This window comes from Lissotriton vulgaris, chromosome 12 (genome assembly GCF_964263255.1).
Source record: "Lissotriton vulgaris chromosome 12, aLisVul1.2, whole genome shotgun sequence".
NCBI classification, from domain to species: domain Eukaryota; kingdom Metazoa; phylum Chordata; class Amphibia; order Caudata; family Salamandridae; genus Lissotriton; species Lissotriton vulgaris.
Window position 1 is genome coordinate 633,078,079 of NC_141700.1, and position 23,901 is coordinate 633,101,979.

At 49.5% G+C, this 23,901-nt stretch overlaps 1 protein-coding gene across 1 annotated transcript in view; it reads left to right on the forward strand.

Annotated features, from left to right (window-relative positions):
- Positions 1-1,927: 1,927 nt before the first annotated feature.
- LOC147677901 (sulfotransferase 2B1-like) overlaps positions 1,928-23,901 on the forward strand; it is a 428,603-nt gene continuing 406,629 nt past the window's right edge. Inside the window, exon 1 of the mRNA XM_086946529.1 lies at positions 1,928-2,147. Within this exon, the coding sequence (XP_086802655.1) occupies positions 2,099-2,147 (49 nt within the window). The 5' untranslated portion in view covers positions 1,928-2,098. The remainder of the gene's footprint in view (positions 2,148-23,901) is intronic.

Here is a 23,901-nt window from a genome sequence, read left to right on the forward strand (position 1 = left end):
GGTGGCCGGATTGGTCTAGATGTTATGCCAGAGTAATATTGGTGCCACCCTTATGATGTCAGTGATATACATTACTGCCAGTTCCTCGTGAAGTACGTAAGTAGACGTGCTTGGCGGTAATGCTAAAAGGTAGCGTAAAAATTTGTTTTCTATACATTGAATTACTTCCGCCGATAACCATCCCCACAGGCCAGCACCGTATGTACCTATCGAGACACATTTTGCTCTATATACCTGAAGGAGCTCCCTAGGAGGTCTTGAGCCTATTTTTTTTGAAAAGTTTAAAAGAGCTCCAATGGCTTTATTAAACAAACAAAAGGGCATCGAAGGTGTACTCACTAGAGAGAGAATGGTCAGGAGAGAATCTCTACCTCACATCACTTAGATAGAGAAATCGCAATATAAAATGGTGGCACTTGCATTTTATGAGTAATCCAGAGACATATATATGAAGACTGCAATTAGCAGATACCTGAGAGATTCATGATCAGGAAACCAGGCTCTGCAGTGATAAAGTCATCAACAAGCTACTAGCATATGACCAGAGCATCCATGGATGTTTAGAAATCTTGCTTTGCAGCATTTACAGACCAGTTTTTCCCCCGCCTCGCACCCGTTATAACTTAGGAAATATAAGAGGTCCAGAAGAAGATGTATTACGAATTATAATATTCCATTGAAACGTACATCGACCAGCTAGAGTGACACACCCCAGCTACCAGCACAGCAATCGAGGGTTGAGTTCATCACCCTGATTTTTCCATCTGTGCATGCAGTGCTGTCCTGGGTTGTAGAGTGTGTGTGTATTGTGTGTAAGGGATGTGGTTGTAGATCACAGAGAGGTGTGTTTGTGTGTGGGGATGTGTAGAATGTAACTGTTTAGTCATTTGATATTTTACATGTTGAAATAAATTGTGAAATATGCATTGCATTTGAATAATGATAAACAATTACATTTTTGTTAAAATTGTGATATTTATTGCTAAGAATTATGTATTTTTTTCAATGCAAAATATTTGATAAATAACCCAAACGAAAGGAAAAATATGAAATAAAATTTATAACAATGATATATTGTTCTTTGTGTGGAGAAGAATATTTTCTGATGCCCTTTTCTGAGCTTCATTTAGCCATTAATCAAAGAAATTTAGGTCTAGAGGGACTTCTCTTTTGTAGTGCACAACACCAGGATCACCATAGTACACCTCTCCCCCCAGCCCTCAGAACCCAAGCTAAGGATTCCAGAACACCTTTACCATCTTTAAAATGCCCGAAGTGGGTAGGGTTAGCACTGGGAACCATTATCTTCTTGGTTAAGGCATCCCCAGGGGTCCTTCCTACCCACTAGCTTGTACCAGGCATAAATGTGGCACCTCCAGGCTCCCACTGCCGAAAACTACTGGAATTGTGGAAGTTCTGAAGAGGACTGAACTTGTTGTCTGCAACCTAGAAAGAGCCTTGGACAGCAGCGGTTTCTTAACCCCTTCCATGCTCATGACGAGCTGAGCTCGTCATGAGGCACAGTTGAGCTGTGCTGATGACGAGCTGAGCTCGTCATGAATAGAGAGATTCAAGGAATGTCAGCGCAGGAAGGGAAAACCACTAGAAGCCAAGGTGTTAATTAGGGCTTGGGGGCATTGCCCCCCTGCTCCTGGGCCCCATGTTAAGTAATTATTTTTTCTGATCCCCAGCTGATACCAACCAATTCTTTAACAGCTTCCGCTGCACGTCATGAGCAAAGGTTTCCGTTCTGCAGTTGTTAGGTCAGGCTGGCAGAGTCAGATAGTGGATGGAGGGTGGAGCTTGAATGGCTGAGTCACTGTGACACAGCTGGGCCTCCTTGGGGTGTGCATGTCGGTTGGACCGGTGCCTTTCTCTGCCCAGCCTGACATGCGCACTTGAACCCTCACCTATCCGCAATGCCCTGGGGGCTTCATGCACAGCCCGCAAGTCTCCAAAGGAGTGTTGGAAGCCTCTGACCCAGCCAATCCTTGCGCTGCTCTCGTGCAGGAGAGCAGAGTCTAGATTGGCTCAGGATTTGCGGGGAGGACGGGTGGGATTGGAGGGCCGAGCTGGAACAGTGAACCGAGGCAAAGTCATGAAAGTTCTGTTCTCTGTGGCCGAGACGGAAGGGACAGGTCCGAACAGTGAGTACCTTCTCATTTTTGTTTATAAAACTAAAAAATTGCCTTCCTGATTTAAGAGTACAGCCTGTTAATTTTTAACTGCCGGACTGTGATGTTAATTCCAGTTCACTGCCTGTCCAAACTTGTCACATGTCTTGTTTTTAGTTAAGTACACCAATGCCGCTTTGCTAACTTGAAAATGTAAATTGTTTTGTTTCTGTCAAGTTGCTGTTTTTTCAATTTAAATCTGGAGGTCTGGGTGCAGGGCTGGGGTTGATTGCCATGAATCAAGCCATAGTCCAAGATGACCACAGTAAGAAATGAAGTGGATGCCGGTGCCGGTCATGTTATCTGTTTTCTGTTTCCATGGTGCCCATTCTGACACTCAGCACAGTTTGGGTATTATTATTGTCACTGCAAGGAGAAGACAGGAGCCTCCCGGAGGAGAGGGGAGAACCTTAGTGGTTCTAGAGCCCCTTTATCACACTGCCACCATGGTAAGTCTTTCATGGGGAGACTCTAAGCTTTGACACAACTTGAGGATCTGTGACTTTAACCGGGGGCATCTGATGGCATATATAAGGGATATTAGACGATCTAAAGACATGTGGAGTGGCCGTCTATGGGGTGGGACAATTGCAGGGGAAAGGGTTTTTAGGATCAAGGGGGAAACAAAAGTGGGCCAAATAGAAGACATGGGGAGTCATCTAAGGGACACAGTATGGTAAGGAGAACATGGGGGCCAAATAGGAGAGCAATTGGTGAGAAAAAGTGCCTGCCATTTCCATCATTCACTGAGGCCCCCCAAAACCTTCCTAACCCATCAGGTTTACAGTGGCTGGCCCATGTTTTGGTCCATTGTGGGCTATTTGCGGTCCTACCAATGAACACACTGTCTTGGGAGTCTGATAGGACAGTGGAGCTGGGGCAATGTCGGTAAACTTACAGGCAGGCCTGGAAGTCTGAAGGGACAATGGAGCTGGGGCAGTGACAGTAGACTTACTGGCAGACCTGGGAGTGTGAAAGGGCGGACTACTAGTCTGAAAGAACAGTTGAGCTGGGGCTATGACAGTCGGGCTTACTCTCTACATTCGCTTGCCAGCGGGCACTCACCCCTAAATTTTGCTCCCCACCATCGGATGTACCATGTTACTCCGCATACTTTTACTCCGCATACCGTTACAACGCGACTTTTACAACGCATACCATTACAACGCATAGCGCTTTGGGGTGCTGGATAGTGGTAAGTATAATTTACTATTCTAACTCCAGTCCCCGTGGACCCTAGGGAAGGTGTTGGATAGTAAATTATACTTATTCCCTATCCTAGAGCGCCCCCCAGCGCAATGCGTTGTAATGGTATGCGGAGTAAAAGTCGCGTTGTAATGGTAGTGCGGAGTAAAAGATGCGTTGTAACGGGTGTATACCACAGTTGAGCTGGGGCTATGACAGTCGGGCTTGCTCGCTACATTCGCTTGCCAGCGGGCACTCACCCCTAAATTTTGCTCCCCACCATCTTCAAATGTCACCAGCTGCCACTGGCCTTGGAGGACTTGACCTGCTATCACGACAAAGAAGTGGACATCAAGCGTCATAAGACTAACCTGTTAAAGCTACTGGGGCATAACAGGCTATAAGAAGACCTTTCCTGCAACTGGCCAGCTGACATGTGGCAACTGGACCTGGGCTGGAACCTCCTATTGGCCTCTGCCTGCTGCCCTGTGAGTCTCTAATACCTCCTTTGAGGTCCTGTGGGGCTTTAGAACTGTACTTCTGTGGGAGATTGGGGCTTAAAGGACTAAAGTCAAGATAAAAAATCTTTGACCAGGATGAACATGGTTACTGTATGGGACCTGGGTTCCTGCTTAGTCAGCTTCAAATTTTGACTTAGTCCTGTTCTACCACAACCACTGAATATCATTGTCCCTTTGTGTTTCTGGTGCTATTTCTACTTGAAACATTTATATCTCCTGTTCCCCTATTGGACATTGGAGGATGCTTTTCTGTAATCCATAAAAAACTACAAATAACAGCAATTGGAACCTCCACCATGGACAGCTGTGAATCTTTGATGATAACATGGCACCAGACTCCCACTATAATTTATACTTCCCCTTAAATATATAGACCACCACACAGCAATACCAACTTTAAAGATGTCTTACTTGATACAGTAACCAACACCTATCTGGACCACCCAAACCTATACATTCTAGGAGACTGCAACATATGGTTTGACAAGAAGAATCCAATCACAACCACAGCTATAACAACCAACCTTGAAAGATGTCATATTTGCACCCTTAGACAAGCCACAGTTACAGACAACTCCCTTGTAAGTGAGAGTGACCACAACATAATTACTTTCTAGATTAACACACCCATCAATGACAACACTTCGTGAAAACCAAAAACCAATAAACGTTCAGTCAGACAATGAAAACAACTATACATCTACCAACTTAACTAACACCCAACTTGAAAGAACCCCAGGAAACATGCGGCAGAAATCCATATACATCTTCTACAACTGGATCTCTACTGCACTTGCCAAACAAATACCAACAAAAAACACTTCCATGGTTGACCACAAAAAGAACCCCACAAGGGTTAACCCTTTCCGCGTGCCGGACGTCCGGGAGCCGTCTGACGTCACAGGTGGTGTGTGCGTCGGATGCATCCGGCCGTCCTAGCACCCACCCACGGGGGAAGCCATGGCGCTCCCCCTGTGGGCCGCCGATCCAGGTGCCCCCACCGGGGCGAGGCAGGGGAAGCCCTTCCTCTGCCTCTCCCCACCCCCCCTCCACATCATCAATGATGTCAGCATCCGAGGCGTGCTGATGTCATTGGAGGATTCCCAACGTGGTGGAAGCCATTTGCTTCCAGCGCGTTGGGAAGAGAGGAGGTGAGTTTCTCCTCGGGAGAGGGGTGATTTAATCAAAAGAGGCATTGGGGGAATGGAAAGGGTTTTCCTTTCCCCGATGCCTCTTTTGTGCATTCCTGCTGCACGATCGTGCAGCAGGAATGCCCACTAGACACAGGGATTTTTCTTCTTTTTAAAGTGCCAGTGAGTTTTGCTGTTTGGGGGAGCGTCCCCTTAGGCAATGGTCGCTCCCCTTATGGGGGTAATAATTGTGGCTTTGTCTGCTACCCTGGGGGGGGGGGTGCAGATTTTGAAATTGTTTTAAAAAAAAACGGCCCTCTGGACCACCCTCTGGACCATCTGGACCACCAGGAAGTATTTTGTGGGGAGTGGCCCCTTGGGCAGGGGTCACTCCCCTTTTGGGGTTATGTTCTTCACTGTCTGCCCCCATGGAGGGCAGCTTTTTTTAAATCTAAGGCCCACTAGGCCACCAGGGATTTTTCTTTTTGGGAGAGTGACTCCTTGGGCCAGGGTCGCTCTTGATAGAGCGCAAACTGAACAAAAATGCATGAGTGCACTGTAAGCACATGTTAGTCGCACAATTATAATAGAAGTGCCATTAAGGATTGAAGATATATATGCACCTGTACTTAGACGTGTGTAGTTAACATAGAAAATACATACAGAAGTAGGACTGATGCAGAAATATGTGGTAAATGTATTCTTATTAGACGTGATTAATCATGATCCATGTTATGTAGCTACTAATGGAGAAATGTCATGCTGTGAGGCATTGAAGGGAGCAGGCCTCATGGCCAGGACAGAAGGGTTCAGAGAAGAACGCTCATAAATGGACGTATTGCAATAATGTTATAGTAATTTGTTTACTCGTTAGATTTATATTACATAGAAGTGTTTTCTTATTATTTAAGCATAAGATGCTAACATGTTATTTCAAGTTGAAAATGAAAACAGATTTCATCTTCCACACCTCACGCAGAGCCCAATGGAAAAAAGCGTTCCTAACCCTACTTACCGTCTCCTCCACCAGGAAAACAACTCATGGCCTAACTCTCTCTATCACACCTTCCCACCTCTTCCCTGGCAGGACTACCATTACTATCTATAACAACGGGATTGTCCTTATTCAATCCACGGACAAGAACCTGGAACTACTAGACAACCTATTCCCCAAGTTCAAAGAGCACCTCTCCAATCCGCGGACCCCCACCCTGATCTCCACCAGCACCATCACCCCTGACATCGCAGCCCCCACCTACAACACCTCTACCCCCAGCACCCCAGTAAATAGCCCACCCGCTGTTAACACCCCACATTCCCCAAGGACAGACTCCCCCAGCACCCCAGTAAATGGCCCCCCCACTCACATCCCCTCTATCCCTCTCCTCCCTGACATAACAACCCACACCCGCAACACGCCACCTGTACACACCACCGCTCGGAGTTTATCCACCCTCCCCTCCCATCCCCCCCACGACAGACGCCCCCCCCTCCCCAGCTCCCTCCCCACTCTCACCCGCGACACTCCCACACCTGACAAAATAACTCTCACCCACAGCACGCCACCATCTGATAACATCACCACTCGAAGCCTATCCACCCCCCCTCCCATACCCCCTACGGCGAACACCTTTCGCCCCCCCAGCCCCCTCCCTACTCCCACCCACGACACTCACACCCTCCCAACAACACACACAGAACATACCACCTCTCCTACCTTAGCATCCCCCTCTCTCCCACCGCCTACTCTCAGCCCTCACTACCCTCCGGTCTCCCCCACTGTCTTCGGCCTTCACTCACTCTTCCACTCACCGGCTCCCTCTCCCACTGGCAGCACTACCTATGCCTCCCACCCACCGCCATCACCGCCTGCTTCACTCACACCCCCCGCCAACAACGCCATTATATCCCCCCCTTCGATTCCCTGCCCGCTTTCTAGTTCACTACACACCACCTTCGCCATCCCCAATGCTCCCCCTGACCAGACTTTACCCACCCTCCAACAAGTCAAAGAGGATATTCTACAAATCAAAAAAGATGTCCGCGCAATCAAAGACCTGCTCTCATCACAGCCCAGTCCTCCTCCCATCATCCCTCTACCCTACAAAGGACGCACCCGCCCCACATACCCTCGCCTCCAACGACACCCGCGCTGGCCGACTATCCCAGTTCGCAACAACTCCCACCGCCCCCGCCGTGTCCCCAACCCACTGTCGGACCGCGACCTATGCTCACTACTACGCTCTTATGGCTCGGGTCCGGTAAAACACATACCCAGCACACACATCCCCATACCCACTATTCTTACAAACCCTCTGAGGCTCCCAACACTCAACAACAGAGGTTCCGTCCCTAACAACCTCAGAAAAGTTCCCCTCACTCTAGAAAGCTCGACCACCCCTCTCTCTCCCAAACTCAAATGCATCCTACTCAACTGCAGATCGGCCCAGAGACACTCCTCCGACATCGCAGATCTCGTCTCAGATAGGGATCTGGACCTAGCCATTCTAACAGAAACTTGGCTCACTGAAGCCTCTACTCCGATTATGGACATACTAGTCCCCCCCAACTATCACATCATTAGGTTAGACAGGTCTTCAGACAAGACGGGCGGGGGAATTGCATGCATTTTTAAAAGCAACCTCTCCGTTACTAAAGTCACCTCCCCCTCCCTCTCCTCCTGTGAACTCCTCTGCCTCGACATTACCAGCGAGGGCAAACAAGTTTGTGCTCTACATCTCATCTATCACCCGCCTGGTGACAATCTCATATTCACCCAACAACTCATGGACATGATCACTTCCAATGCCGGTCGGCAGACCACCCAAGTCTACCTGGGTGACTTCAATCTCCACTGGAACGACCAGAAAGACACAGTGGTAAACAGTCTCAAAACTTTCCTTAATGCACTTGACCTCACCCAAATATGCGATAGACCAACACACGACAAAGGCGCGATACTTGATCTCATCATTGCCAAAGAGAATTCTACACAACTGGAGACGATTCTACCCTGCGACTGGTCAGATCACCACATTATCACCTTCTTTATCAATGAAAAAGTTAAACCTAACCCGACTCAACCAATCAAATCCAAAACATGGAAAAGGGACATGAAGAATCTCAACGCCTCTACTCTGCCTCCCCACATCGGCAATCTGCTCCTTCCCCCTTCAGGTGCCACGGATGTTCAATCACTGACTGACCACTACCTTGAATCTATGAATACATTAGTCAATGAAGTCGCCCCACTGCAACTGAAGAGAGTCTCCACCAAAACTTCTAACCCCTGGTATGACGACAGACTCAATGACGACAGGCGTTCGATGCGAATGGCAGAGCGCAATTGGAGAGCGGACCCCTCAGCACTGCACCTCAAAAGGCTCAAAAACAAGAGAAATGCCTACTTCAGGAAAATAAAGCGCACAAAATTGGACTTCTTCAGCCGCCATTTGGACCAAGCAAAAAACAGGCCAAGAAAACTCTTCGAACTAATCAAAACCCAAACAAAGGCACAACCCCTACAATCAAGTAGCACAACAAGCGACACCCCACACTGTGAAGACTTCTCTGCTTTCTTTAAGCTAAAGACTGACAACATAAGAAATGACCTCATCATGGATGTAAGCCGATTCCCCAACCACACAAGAATGGCTAACACTCAACCTAAAAACATGGCTTCCTGGCAGTACTTCGATACCTACTCGGAAGAAGCAATACACAAACTGCTCTGCACCTTGAAGCCATCTAACCACCACACAGACCCTCTACCTGCTAATGCTGTAAAAGACTTCATCCCCTTGCTCCTCCCTCTCTGGACCAAAATCATCAACTGCTCCCTGCAACAAGGCCTCATTCCGGACTCCCTCAAGGTGGGGCAAGTCACACCTATACTCAAGAAACCTACAGCTGATCCGACTGACCTAAACAATTACCGACCCATCACCAATATCCCCACCCTGGCCAAACTGCTGGAGAAATGTGTCCAACTCCAACTAACAAGACACATTGACCAATTTGACCTCCTCAATTCTCATCAATCAGGATTCCGAGCGAAACATAGCACGGAAACAGCTATGACACACATAATTGATGACGCCCTCCAAATTCTTGATCGCAATGAGTCCTGTCTCCTCATCCTTCTTGACCTCTCGTCAGCATTTGACACGGTCAAACATGAGAACCTGCTGGAACTGCTAAGCACTAGAATGGGTCTATCGGGAACGGTTCTCAAATGGTTTTCGTCCTTCCTACACAACCGATCTCAGAAGTTCAAGATCGATAATGTGCTATCTTCACCTGTGCCTGCGGATCTAGGTGTTCCACAAGGATCCTCCCTCTCCCCCACTTTGTTCAACCTCGTCATGGAACCGCTCGCCACCTTGCTCCAAGCTTCTAATGTCCAATTCCATATGTACGCCGACGACACACAACTGTACCTAAAGCTTCAATCTCCGGAAGATATCAAACATCTGAACTCCACGCTTATTAACACTCAATCTTGGCTAGCCGATAATCACCTCAAACTAAATGCTCTGAAAACTGAGTTCCTTCTCATCTCACCCCCGGCGAAAATTTCCACCACCCAAACATGGCTCAACAACCTAACAGCACTCAATGTCCAACCCACCATCGTGGACTCAGCGAAATCCCTAGGCATCACACTGGACGCCAAGCTCAACATGCAGCAACACATCAGCAAAGCCACAAAAGCAGCTAATTTCCAAATAAACACACTGAGGAAAATCAAACCCTTCCTTCCGACTGAAGACTTCCGAACTGCTGTACAAGCGTTAGTCATCCCTCGAATCGACTACGGAATTGTGACCCTCAGCGGACTCCCGCTATCCACAACAGCACCCTTAAGAGCCTCTCTGAACGCTGCCGCAAGACTCATTACTGGCTCAAGAAAACATTCCCATATTTCCCCAGATTTAAGGTCCCTAAAATGGCTGCCGTTTGAAGCCAGAATACAACTAAAAATTGCAGTTATGACACACGCGGCCGTGCACCACAATGCACCCAACTACCTCGCTCAAAAATTGTCCATATCAGGAGGTTCGAGGTCCAATAGAAGCTCAAAAAATCTACTCCTGAAACCCCGTAGATTCAGGAAAGAGAAAACCTACAAGCGCTCCTTCTCAGCAATGGTACCCAGGATCTGGAATGCGCTCCCGCCTGAAACTAGGCGTATCTCCTCCGCTGCACTCTTCAAGAAAGAGGTGAAAACCATCCTTCTGGCCAAGATCTCCTGAACCTTATAGGTAGTGGATCAGAGACTCTACATTGCCTTGTATCAATGCTCACCTTGTCCTTTGGCATTATACCTCTACTTGATGGTGACACTTCTACGCCTCTTTCGTCCTACCGACCAATATATGAGACACATTGGGTCACTGATTCACCCTCCCGATGCCCTCACTCAGTGCGCTCTCTATACTAAAACACTGGTATAAGCCTGCCACACACCCAAGGTGTACCTGAACACCTATGTAATGGGATCCATGACTTGTGCCGTTTTATTATCTGTTCACCTGACTGTATATTGATATGTTTTATGTATTTTATTTTATTATTATCCTTTCATGTTAGTGACTACTACATTGCTCCCATTACCTCTGTTCTTTCCTACTGCCCCTACCCTACCATTGTGAAGCGCTCTGATATCTGTAAGGATCTTGATCGCGCTATATAAAACTTTGAATAAATAAATAAATAAATAAACCTCTGCGAAAAGGGTTGTAGGCCTGAAAAGAGAAATAGGGTTTCTTAAGTTGCACGTGTTGACACATGTCGAGTTGTATTGAGAAATACGTTGCAAACTTCTGTTAAAAGTCTATGAGAACAAGATTCAAGCCGCGGATGTCTGTCTGCAGGTGCGAGGGGGTTCCGATTAAAAGTATAATGAATAGAGCTCTGTTCGAATAGACTGGTACAGACATGGAGGAGGATTCAGGAATGTTTAGGGGGTATCAGCGGGCCGGAGAAGAGCCTGAGAAGCAAGGTCAACGCTGAACACAAGGCCCAGAGGAAGATCATCATGGAAAAAGCCAGAATCGACACCACTTGAGGGGCGTCTTGAGAGGGGCGTTTCAATTGTAAACTGTGTTTTTTTGTATTAGGGTCAGCATCCCTGGGTGGAGTTAGAGCAGATGCCTGAGGACCCTTCAGAGAGCGGATGGGTAGCCAGAGAGAAGTCATGACTGGAGATCATAGGTTTTCGCTTAGAGACTAAGAGTGGGTGATCTTCTCAGGAAGACATTCACGGCTGACACCTTTGATAGGTAGGGACTTTGTTAAGTAGGGATACCATCTAGTACAGGGTAGGGACAGCCTAACCTGATTCTTTCCTTCCTCCTGTAAATGACGGACAGATCGCAGTTCGTGTCTATGCTTGCAGCCCTGTTGATTCTGGAGCTAGTCCTAGTAGTGCTCTTTGCCCCCCTAAGAGCTTTCAGAGAACACATGTTTGTAATAGTGCCTTTGTATCTTTTGAATCTCATTCTGAGATGTCTGTATTTGCAGTTATCAATGACTCTGTAATAAACCTTTAAAACTTAGAAGCAGTCTGTGGTTTTTCAGAGTCGAGCCCATTATTGATTAAGTTAACCTGGTATTGGATGCACTTTCTTTCCTCAATGACAGGCAATAAAGGTTCAGATGACCAGAACGGGGTTTAGATCTGGAGCGATAAGATAGAGGTCTACAATCTCGCCCTTTCACTCTCCTTTGGGGGCTGTGTATTTCCATGTTTGGGCCCACTAGACCACCAGGGATTTATTTGTGGAAAGTGGCTCCTTGGGAAAGGGTCGCTCCCCCTACGGGGTCAATGTGTTTTGGCTTTGTCTACCCCCCTTGGGGGCAGATTTCGCCATTTTTTTAAAAAGTGGCCCACTTGACCACCAAGGAATACTTTGGGGGAGTGTCCCCTTGGGCAAGGGTCACTCTCCTTTGGGGGCTATGTTTTTGGCTGTCTGCCCCCAGGGGGGGGCACGGGGTGAGAAATTTCGCCTTTTTTAAAATCTAGGGTCCAGTAGGCCTCCAGGGATTTTTTGGGGGGAGAGTGCCCCCTTGGGCAAGGGTCGCTCCCCTTTGGGGAATATGAATTTGGCCATTTCTGCCCCCCTGAGGGATAGATTGGCAGATATTTTTTTGTATGGCCAGTATACCACCAGGGTTATTTTTTTTTACGTTGTGGAGCGGCCCCTTGGACAAGAGTTGCTCCCCTTTATGGGAGGATGATTGTGGCCATTTCTGTCCTCTTTAGGTTGCAGATTAGCAGTATGCTTTTTAGGCCCATCTGCCCCTAAGGGGGCTAGAAGCCACTGGACAACAGGGGTTTTTAATTTTTTGTGTTGGGGAGTGGCCTCAAGGGCAAGGGTTGCTCCCCGTTTACGGGGGTGAATATTTTATTTATACTCTTAGGCCCACCTACCCCTTAGCTTGGCTGGTGGATTGTGCGTGGACTGGGTCATTATTTGCATATGTCATTGTAATGTCTTCCTTTTTATTCTAGTGTAAAGCTTTTGATTCCTGTTGCGGTTTTGGCAAAGGTTGTTATGCAGTTTTGCGTATTTGCATTTTTTTTGTCCACCTTCTCATGCCTTTACTGTAAAGCGCTCTGCTACCTTCGGGTCTTGTTAGCGCTATAGAAAACTTCTAAATAAATAAATAATAAAATAAATAAAAATAAATGAGTATTATTGTCATGCATGAATTAATTTTTTTTGTTAGTGGTGTCATAAAGGCAGCATATTTAGTTAGTGAAATTTTAAATTTAAACTTTATTGTTTAGTTAATTAAAACCATAACAATTTTATGTATATTGCACAACCGTAATTAAAATGTATAAGATTGTCATTAAAAAAATCAACAAACAAAAAAAGATGGAGGAAATAAAAAAAAATATCTTGTAGGAACAAGAATTAAAACTCAATTGTTTTCCTACTGTTATTCAGTTCATGATAAAAATCAGAGTGGCAAAAAGTGAAATCATTAACAATTAAAATCTTCATGTTGTTTAAGTTGTTTTTCAAATGCCTGCAAAAACTTAACCAACTTGCAATGTATTCGAGGGGCAGTTACTTCCAATAATGGCAGATCTGCATGTTCGTAGTCTCTCAATTCGAAAAATAGACTTTAAAAAGTATGTCCGTTCCTTGGTCAACATCGTACAATGACAAATTATCTGTATTAGATCTTCTTTGGGGCTACCACACAGTCGGCATGTGACAGCTGCATGCTGTTTCCAAGCAGGTTCCTCAGCCAATGTCGGAAATTTGCCAAATCTCAGTGCCATCAGCTTTCTCTTAATAAAAATGGAATACGTTGTTTCCAAGTACAGTTAGTGATTTGAGCATGAAATTGTTTGCGATGTGTTTTGCATTGTCTTATGTGTAATTTTCTTTTCTTTTTAGTGGGATATTCTTGATCCTTACTGTGTCTGTGTAGAGTAGGTGGTGGTGAGTTTAGCTGCTTCTGGCAAGTGAGTGGTATAGTGTTGGAGTATATAGGTCTTTGTGATAAAGCTAAATTTTGTTCATTTCTTTTTTTACTAAGGGTTTGTTGTTGTTGACTTGTTTGACAAGTTACCTTTATTAGTAAGCATTATGGCTAGCCATAGAATGACTGCTCAGCAGATGGTTGGTATGCTTCTTGAATCTTCCTTTGAGCAGGATTATGAGACTGACAGTGCATCTGAGGGAGAAGAGGGAGGGGAAGATTCAGGCAGTGAGTTTTCTTTCCACATGTAATCATCAGATGATGAAGATACTCTCAGTGCAGATGAAGCTACTCTGAGTGTGGAAGAAGTGCCTGTTTTAGAGGAGGACCCTGCTGTGCCGATGGTGCAAGAGGCATCTGGATTGCAGCATGAGGATGCTAGCTTCCTACTGGAAGTGCTGGACTCTGAGTTGATCCAAACATGGTGCAGCCGGTGCTGCCTGCCTTTAGTGGTGATGCAGGGTGTAGAATGGATTGTGAATTTTTTTGCCTATACAGTTTTGTCAGTTGTTCATGGATGATGTATTTTTGGGTGAGATTGTTGAGCAGACTAATTTGTATGCTGAACAGGTTTTGAGGGACAACAGTGCCACACTTAGGCACCGCTCTAGAGCTACCCGGTGGACTCCCAAAAATCTGGATGAGATGAATACGTTTTTGGGTTTGACTTCTTTGATGGGCTTGATAAGGAAGCTGTCCCTGGCTTCATATTGGTTAACCAGTCCCTTGATGGCAACGGCCATATTTCCTGCAATTATGAGTCGTGATCTGTAATTACTTTTGCTTCGGATGCTGCATTTTGTTGATAATGCTTTGGCGTTGCCATGAGATCAACCTGACTGTGACCGTCTTTTTAAGATTCGGCCTGTTCTTGATCACTTTGTAGATCGATTTTCAGAGATCTATACTCCAGGCAAAGAAATATCTGTTGATGAGTCTTTGGTCCTGCTCAAGGACCGTTTGGTTTTTAGGCAGTACATTCTTAGCAAGAGGGCACATTATGGAATTAAGATGTATATGTTGTCTGAGAGTAGGATAGGATATGTCTTTATTTTCCGGGTGAACACTGGTTGGGATTCCACTATTGACCCCCCTGGTTGTGTGGGATCTTGCTAGAGGACTGTTTAACAGAGGCCACCATTTGTACCTTGATAACTTCTACACTGCTATACAATTGTTTTAGGAATTGTTCAAAGTAGACACTTTTGCTTGTGGCACAATCCGCTCTAACCGTAAAGGTTACTCAAAAAAGCTTGTTTGCAAAAAACTTCAGAGAGGACAGTGCAGTTCCTTGTGTAGTGTGGAACTGCTAGCTGTGAAATTTGTGGACAGGATGGATGTGTACATGCTGACTACCATTCATGATGAGAGTACTTCACCTGTGACTGTTTGGGGTCAGCTTGGTGAAGTGCACAAACTTGTGTGCATTTTAGACTACAATAAGCATATGGGTGGTGTCGATAGAGTAGATCAGAGGTTGGAACCTTACACTGCTATTCGTAAGGCTTACATTTGGTATAAGAAGGCGGCCATCCATCTCTTCAATTTAGCAACTTTCAATGCTTTTGTACAAGGAGAGTTCTCCTGCGTCAAAGATGACTTTTGTTCCGTTTCAGGAGTCTGTGATAGGCAGCCTTGTTGTTGTGGAACAGGCAAGTGTTCCTAGAGTAGGAGTGGTGTAGGATGTGGCTAGAATGAAAGATCGCCACTTTCCTGATTTAATTTCTCCCACACCCAAAATACCCAATCCCTGTAAGATATGTAGAGTCTGCTTGCGAAGAGGTGTGCGGAAGGAGAGTCGTATACATTCTAATCCTGGGCTGTGTGTGCCCGCATGTTTCAGATTGTATCACACTCAAAAGAGTTTTTGGGAGCAACCATGAGTCTAATAGTTTACTGCCTGGTCTGCATGGTTTTATATAGTTGTTCAGTTTAACGTTTGGCAATAGAATGATGCCTTTAGTTACTGCTGTTGTTTTTGTAGTTATCGTTTTGTACTTAGCTGCAATTGGTTTGTGTTTTCTTTCTTGATTAAAAAAAATGTATGATGTTGTGCGTGGACTGGAACTTGGCTGGTGGTGAGTGGACTGGCACTTGGCTGGCGGTGTGTGGACTGGTGCCTGTCTGGTGGTGTGCGTGGACGGGTGCTTGGCTGGCGGAGTGTGAGTAGTGATTTGCTGCTGGTCACTACACACACTGCTAGTTAAATGCCACTCCACGCGATTCGTGAGCTGGTGTGGTTGCTGTGTCAGGAATGTGGGCGTGTTAAAGTGATGGCCCCTTGAATGGCGCTGTCTGCTGGTGTGAGTGTTGTAATGTGCTGGGCCCGCGGTTGGCGGTGTGAATGGTTTTGTATGTGTCACATGTATGAAAGGTGTATGAATGGCATGCCTTGTTGTGGCTTTACAGCTCACGAGCTGTGAGTCAATGGTTCAGTTTCTTGTCCTTTTAATTATCAACAGTCCATTTCATTTTTGTGAAATTTCTGGTTAATATAACTGTATATACTGAACCATCACTCACCCTTATGCCAAATACAACCAGTATGTCTGTGTGCTTGAAGTATAGGTGCTTGTTCAGAAATATTTGTCTTTTCTGTCTTTCTCAAGCAGGGTGTACCTTGTCCCATTTTAGGTCTTGTCTGAGCCAGGGCATGCGCTGCTCTGGCGAGACTTTTAGTTAGTGGGCTTCCAAAAGCCGACCACAGGTTTTTGTTTTTGGCCTAGACCGTGCGGTTACGTGCACAGTTACGCGCGCGCCATCTGGCTTTCCTCGCATCGCATCTCGGGCACCTTTACAGCGCGCTGTAAGGCGCAATCTGGCTTTCCTCTTGCTTGCTCTCCCAAGCGCCTCGCTCCGCCCCTCCCCACCACAGAAGCGCGGCTCACGGCAGCGCATCTTGTTTTACTTTTAGCGCGCGTGCGCACTCCCCCCACCCCTCCCACTTGTTTACTTCATCAAGCCTCAAACATTCTTCTCTGAAAAGGTGTGTGTTTCCTGCAATTGAAGGCTGCAATGCCGTTTTTATGAGGATAATCTGGAGAGTTATTTCAAAGATTTAGAAAACAATGGAGCCTCTATTAGGCTTTCCTCTTTTTTTTTTTTTTAAATATATTTTTATTGCAGGAATCAGTAAAATTTTACAAAGCGGACCAGCATTACAAGTTCAATCAAAATTAATAGAATACATCCCATCGTCCCTCAGCAAGATGGTCCAGTACACAGCCATTCAGCCCACAACCCGAGGGTCGGGCGGCGATTACCAGTGGGGACTCAAAAGAAAGTCAAAGCCGGTCCGCATGATCCACTATCCGTCATCTGCTTTTCTAAATCGTCCTACAAAAAAGGCAAAAGAAAACCCTCCCTCAAAACACTATGAACTAAGCAGAACCCCCCCCCAACCCCGCCATCAGTGCACGGCAATAGCCGTAGGAGGATCTATGAGGGGACCCCCGGGGAAAGCTACAAACATGTAAAGTGCAATCGTCTATCGGGACTCGGGGCGAGCTGCATCCTCACTTTCGGAATCGCTGGGAGCGCAATAATCCCTGAGGGCCTGCACTAATGTCTCCCATTCTAGCGCTGCCTCCTGCGCCTTCTCGCTGTGTTGTCTCCTAGCTAACTGGTACCGCAGCGTGCTTTCCCCCGCCGCCCATTTCAGAAGTTCGCTGTGCCATCGAGCCCCCGTTGGACCAACCCGCGCCTTCCAGTTCCTGGTTACCTCCTGTTTAGCAAGGAGAAGCCCCAGGTCAATGAATTTACTAGTGATTTTATTTTTAGGGGTATGCGGAAACCAGTGCAGGAGCCCCACTGCCGCATCGACCGATAAGGACCTCCCCGTTACCTCCTTCAGGGTATCCCCCACCTCAAGCCAATAGGAGGACAGCCCCGGGCAAGACCACAACATGTGGAGGAGGTCTGCACCAGGCGCACGGCACCTAGGGCAGTCCGCAGAGTCCGTGGCAAAATATTGCTGGATCTTCGCCGGGGTCAAGTATGCCCTGTGGAGTACATAGTAGTGGACCAATTGAAAGCGGGCGTGGCGCGGGCCCTTCCAGGCCCGCCTCACGAGTTGCGACCAGGTCGTCTCCGGGATCTCCTTTCCTATGTCCTCTTCCCAACGGGTTCTTAAGGTAGTGAGGGGAGTCAACCCCTCATTGATCAGTCTGCCGTACAGGCAAGTAACCGACTTAACCGTTCCCGCGGACATCATAACATACTGGCACACCAGAGATGTAGGAGGTTCCCCCAGTCCGTGTTTCCAGTGCGCCTGAATCGCTCGGACCAGGGCAGTGTGCAAAAGAAAATCGCCGCGAGGAACCTCGAAGCGGTCAATGAGCTCCTGAAAGGGCAATAGCGCCCCGTCCTCGTAAAGGTCACCCACCAACTGTAGACCCGCGTCCTTCCAGTTCGCTAGTCGTGACCAATCCCCGCCGTGAGGCAGGGCCGTCAGCATACCCAGAGGCATTTCGGGTGCATATGGTGTCCGCAACTGGCCCCGGGCGTGGGCACGGTTCCAGCATAATCGAATAGTCCTTTCTTCGAGCGATAGGTCCTGCAAGGCCAAGCGTTGTCGCAGCGCTATGAAGGAAATAACATGCCTAGCCATCCCTGTGCCCCTCCTGTCCTCTGGGCCTCGGAACTCTCTGGCGACCTCCTGGGTGAAGGTCTGCAGCTGCGCTGCCAAGTAATACTTCTCAAAGTCCGGCACCGCAAGCCCACCCTCAGCTTTCGGCCTAGTCAGGGTCTTGAGGGCCACTCTCCGGCGGCCCGAACCCCAGAGGAATCCCACCACCATTGACCGTAACAGGCGAAAGGTGGCCGGCGGGATCCAAATCGGCAGTGCCCGGAAATAGTACAGCAACCGGGGGAGCGCCACCATTTTAAGCAGAGCGATCCGCCCCGCCACCGAGAGCGGTAGAGTAGCCCAGAAGTCCATGCTACCACGCAGCGCGCGGGTGCTGCGAGCTATGTTCCCATCCAGGAGGTCAGTCGGTTCGTGGTAGACGTACACCCCCAGGTACTTAAAGCAGTCAGGTTCCCACCTAATCTCCCTGCTGATATCAGGGCTGGGCGTACCCTTGCGAACCGGGAAGAGACAGGTCTTAGCCCAATTCACCCGAAGGCCCGAGACCTCCCCAAATGCCGTGAGCGCCGATGCAGCCCCATTCAAGGCAGCAACCGGATCCTCAAGAAAGAGCAGCAGGTCATCGGCGTACAACGAGATATAATGTGGGCCCGAAGGTGTCCACAAACCGTTAAAATGGGCCCCCGACCGGAGTAGCAGCGCCAGTGGCTCCACCGCTAGCGCAAAGAGAAGCGGGGATAATGAACAACCCTGCCTCGTGCCTCTCTCCACCGGGTATTGCGAGGAGATCAGCGGGCCCGCCCGTACCCCGGCCGACGCCGAGGCATACAGTACCGTGGTCCATCTAACGAAGCCCTCACCGAGGCCGAACCGTAGCAAAACAGTGCGTAGGTAGTCCCATTCCAGGCTGTCAAAAGCCTTCTCCAAGTCCACCGAAAGGACTACCGGGCATGGGGCGTCCACGAGCGGTTCTCCCAGCAAGCGGAACAGCCTACGGATGTTCATGGTCGTGTTTCGCTTGGGAATGAATCCGGCCTGGTCCTCGTGTACCAGAGAGCTCATGTGACCTAGCAACCTCGATGCCAATATGCTGCTCAGTATCTTATAATCGACCGTCAACATTGATAAAGGACGGTAGGACGCCGGATCGGACGAGTCCCTTCCCGGTTTGAGGAGGGGAACCACTAAGGCCTCGCACATCGAGCCGGGGAGCCGACCCAGCCGCTTCGCCTCTCTGTAAACTATCAACAGCCTCGGTGCCAGGAGATCGGCGTAGGCGGCATAAAATTCAATCGGAAGGCCGTCTAGTCCCGGGGTCTTATTCCTCGCCATCTTTTTAATGGCGCTGCGAATTTCCCCCAGTTCGATGTCGGAGCCCAAAGCCTTCGCTACGTCTGGCTCCACCAGTGGGAGCTCCAGGGGTCGCAGGTAGTCATCGATCAGGTCGGGGTCCCTGGCAGAGCGACTGCGGTACAGGCGTTCATAGTAGCGCAGGTAACAACTCAGGATCTCAGGCTGAGTGTGCACTTCGGCCCCTTCCGCCGTGTGCATGGACGTCGTTATAGAGGACTGGCGCGTGGGATTAGCTAGCCACGCCAGCAACGCGCCCGATCTGTCCCCCTCCGCGAGCGATCTAACAGTATAGGCCTTATAGTCGAAGCAGCGCAACCGCTCGACCTCTGCCGCTACCGCCTCCTTCGCCGCTGCCGTGCGCTCCTGAAGTTCGGGACGCCCGGGCGGCTGAGTTCCAACTCACGGAGTTTCTGATCGGCCACAGCCAAATCATCAAGGATGATTCGTCGCATGCCCACCTTTTTAGAAATGCAGTAGCCCCTGACCACCACCTTAAAGGCGTCCCATTCCAACGCCCTCGATCCCGCAGTGCCCCCATTGGACGCGAAGTATTCCGAGATTTTATCCCCTAGGTCCGCTTTGAAGACTATGTCCTCCAAGATATCCGGACGCATTTTCCAGGTGGGTACAGCCGGAACCCCGGGAAACCAACGAAGGTCCAGCAGGAGAGGGTTATGATCTGAGATAGTCCTGGTCAGATATTCAGACCGGACCGCTGCTGAGACTAATTCTGCCAAGCCCAGAAACCCGTCCAGTCGGACGTGCAACTCGTGCAGGCCCGAGAAGTAGGAGTAGTCCCTAGTGTCGGGGTGCTGTGCCCTCCAGATGTCCGTAAGTCCCAAGTGCATCTGCCAGTCCCTCCTACCTTTAGCCATACGGCGAACCGGAGAGTCAGGGAGGGGGGGGGGTGCGAGCGGTCAGCCTCTACATCCACTATTGAATTGAAATCCCCTCCGAGCAGGAGGGGCCCGGAGAAGAAGTGGGCCAACGAGCCCGATAACCTGGGAAGGAAGGCAAGCTGGTCCACATTAGGCGCATAAACACAGCAAACGTTTAGGTCCCTCCCCCCCAGTGTGCCTGAGATGGCCACGTAGCGACCCTCCGGCTCCACCACCGATTTCGTAACCTGAAAAGGAACCCCAGCTCTGATCCAGATCAGCGCCCCCCTGGCATACGCTGAGTACGAAGTGCAAAAGACCTGCCCTCTCCACCTACGCTGTAGCGCCGCCCCTTCCGCCTTGTTAAGATGGGTCTCCTGCAGCAGCGCCATTTGTACCCCTCTACGCACTAAATAAGCCTGGACTTTGTGACGTCTAGACATAGTGTGAAGCCCCCGTACATTCCAGGTGATGCATTTCACATTAGCAACATCAGCCATTGTCCCATATCGTCCGTGCCAAGTCTCTCCACCCGGGTCCCAACAAAGAAAGAGCAACAATCAACCCAGCACTGATGGCGGCCATTTTCCCCAACCAAAAAACAACAACCCCCGTCCGAACCAAACCCTTGCCCACCCTCCCCAGAACAGGACCCAAATAGTACCATCTAGTTCCCATCCAAACCATACCCCCAACAAACCCACAGTCCCCAACTAATCCTGCAGTCGCCACCGCAGGAAGGCCTTAAGGGCTAGGTGCGGGCTGGGTGCCGGCAATGGGCCCTCGATTCTCGGGCTACCGAGACTAAATTGAGCCCAAAACAAAAGACTATGTCATGAGCAGGGCACCCCACCCCCATTTCACCGGAGTCCATGAGCAATCGCCTACCCCCGCCACCCCCGCCGCGGGCCCCCACCCAAATGGAAGTAGCTCACCCCGTCATCCCTGTCCATCCAAAAGGTCCTCAACTGAGTTCGGAGTGATCACCGGCGTGTGGACACTATCGGTCACCGACTCCTCCGAGTCCGTTGGTGCTCCCTCGTCTCCAAGGTCCGCCTCCTCTACAATGGGACCCTCTCGCGAGCCAGACAGCGTAGACAACATCTCCAACACTCCCTTCCGCTCCGCCGACGTCTCCACAGTCGAAGGTCTGCCTGTCTTGCCACGGCGACTCCGAATTCTCTTGGACCGCCGCCGCTGCCCAGGTTCCACTGCCAATTGAGAGGATGAGCCAAAGCCATCCTTTCCAGCCCTATAGAGTTCGAGCCAACTACAGACGTCTTCCGGGGAATCAAAGAACTGAGTCTTGTCATCAACGATTATGCGGAGCCTTGCTGGAAACAGGAGCGAGTATTGGATGCCCTTGCTCCGGAGCTCGCGCTTGACCGCCAGGAAAGAGAACCGCCTGCGCTGGGTCTCATATGTGTAGTCCGGGAAAATATTCACTTGGCTATTCTCCACCTTGTAGGGGCCATTATGTCTGGCGGCATTAAGGATAAGGTCTCTGTCCCGAAAGTGCAGCAAACGTGCCACCACCGGTCGCGGGGCACGGCCCTGCTGCGGCGGCCTCGCTGGGACTCTGTGCGCTCGCTCCAGGGTGTAGAAGGAGGACAGGCCTTCCGGGGCCACCGTGTCCCGGAGCCAGGCTTCCAAGTAGGCCACCATGTCGCCATCTTCAATCTTCTCCGGCAGGCCCACCACTCGAATGTTATTCCGCCTATTGCGCCCCTCCGCATCCTCCGCTCGCCGCTCCAGGGCCTCAATCCGGGATAAGGCATCCTTCATCGTCGCGGCCAGGGCTCTCTGTGCTGGCTCCAAGGTCTTTACCGAGCCCTCCACTTCCTTGACTCTATCCGAAAGCTTGCCATGGTCCGCTCTAAGGAGGCCCAAACTCGTCGCAACCTGGGCAATGTCCTGCTGCAGGGCCAAGCGCGTGGTCGCGATCGCCTCCAGGACCCGGTCAAATTGTTGCTGCAATGGCGCGCCACCAGAGCTCTCCGGGTCCCCGTGATCATCTTTGTCCGGCGCCTCTGAGTCTGAGGCGGCCGGGGTGGTTCCCTTGGCTCCCCTCGGTTTACCCATGGCGCAGGAGTCCCACGGTGGAGAGTCAGTCAGAGGCGCCACTGAGTGCGAACGTCGACTATGTCCCTCTCGGTTGGTGGTCTTTGGGCCGAGGGCCGTCGATCTCCGTCTCCAGGGCCTGTTGGTCCTCCACAACCTCGGGCCACGCCACCACCGCGTCGTCGGAGGGCACTGAGGAGGAGGCGGGGACAATCGGCGCCAGGTCGGGCAGGCCCGTTTGGCCGATGAGGATCTGGAACGAGGGTCACCAACACCACCGGAAATTTTGTGGCGCCAAGGCGCCGTGCTGCCCATGGAGGTTAGTCACTCGGCGGGGTGCAGCCGGGTGCGGCACAGGGGGTCGGCACCACAGACAGGGCCGCCAGGCGTCCGTGAATCGGGGTCCACGATGGTGTGGACCTCCGATCATCCAGGAGCGGTCACCGTGTTCAAATTCCGATCAGAGCGACACCCAGATCATCACATCACAGAGAGATAGGAGGTGGAGGGTGCGCTGTGGGCAACAACGCTCCTCTCGATTAAGGGTCCAGGCCAAGGAGACAAAGAGGTCCGGGCGCCATATTGGGCCGCACTCCGCGGGTCTTCAAACTTCGATTTCCCGTCGCATCAACCCGTGTTCGAGTCGCACCGGGTGCCTCGGCAGGTCCCAATCGGTCCGATCATCGGTTTGCGGGGGCTAGGGTGCCCCGCGGACTCCGATCTGCAGGATAAACACGGGCTCAGTCCCGGAGCCGAGCTCTCAGGCGACCACCGCCATCGGCGTCCAAGCCACGCCCCCCCTATTAGGCTTTCCTCATACCCAGATCTGTGTATGAACTCGTAGATAAAGATATTCTGTTTCTATGTCAGAAAGCGATACAAAAAAGTGTCTCAGGGTCTGCAGGGAATTTCTTTCAAGTGTGACCCTCTGTCCTTCTGTGTTGTTCACTCTGCGTGCAACTGTTATTGTGCAAGTTATTGTCTGTGTGAATTTGTTTGTGTTTGCGTGTCCCTGTTCGCATTATCTATGCACTGGTCCTTTTGTATTTTCTTTACTCTGTGTGCATCTGTCCCTGGGTGTTACTGAGTGCATCCTCCTGTGCAACTGTTACTGTGTGTGTTCTTGTTTCTGTGTGCAGTTTTTTTCCTGTTTGCATGTCCACGCATGCGTTTCTATATGTATTGATCCTTATGTGTTTTCTTTATTCTGTGCATGAGCCTGTCCTTGTGTGTGCATGTGTGCATCCCTCTGTGTCGCTCTTATTGTGTGTGTTCTTGTCTCTGTGTGCATTCATTGCATGTCTCCCTCGATGTACCTGTCTGCGTCTGTAGGTTTGTGCCATGTCTGATTTCCTGTTTGCTAGTACCCTTCTTTGTCCGTGTCCATCCTGTGTGTGGCTGTTTCTTTTTTTATCCATCCCTATTTGCCTGCCGTGCGCTTGTGTATGTACTTATGTCTCTATTATTGTCTCATTCGTTTGTGCTTGCAAGTGTTTCTGCAGTGTTGTT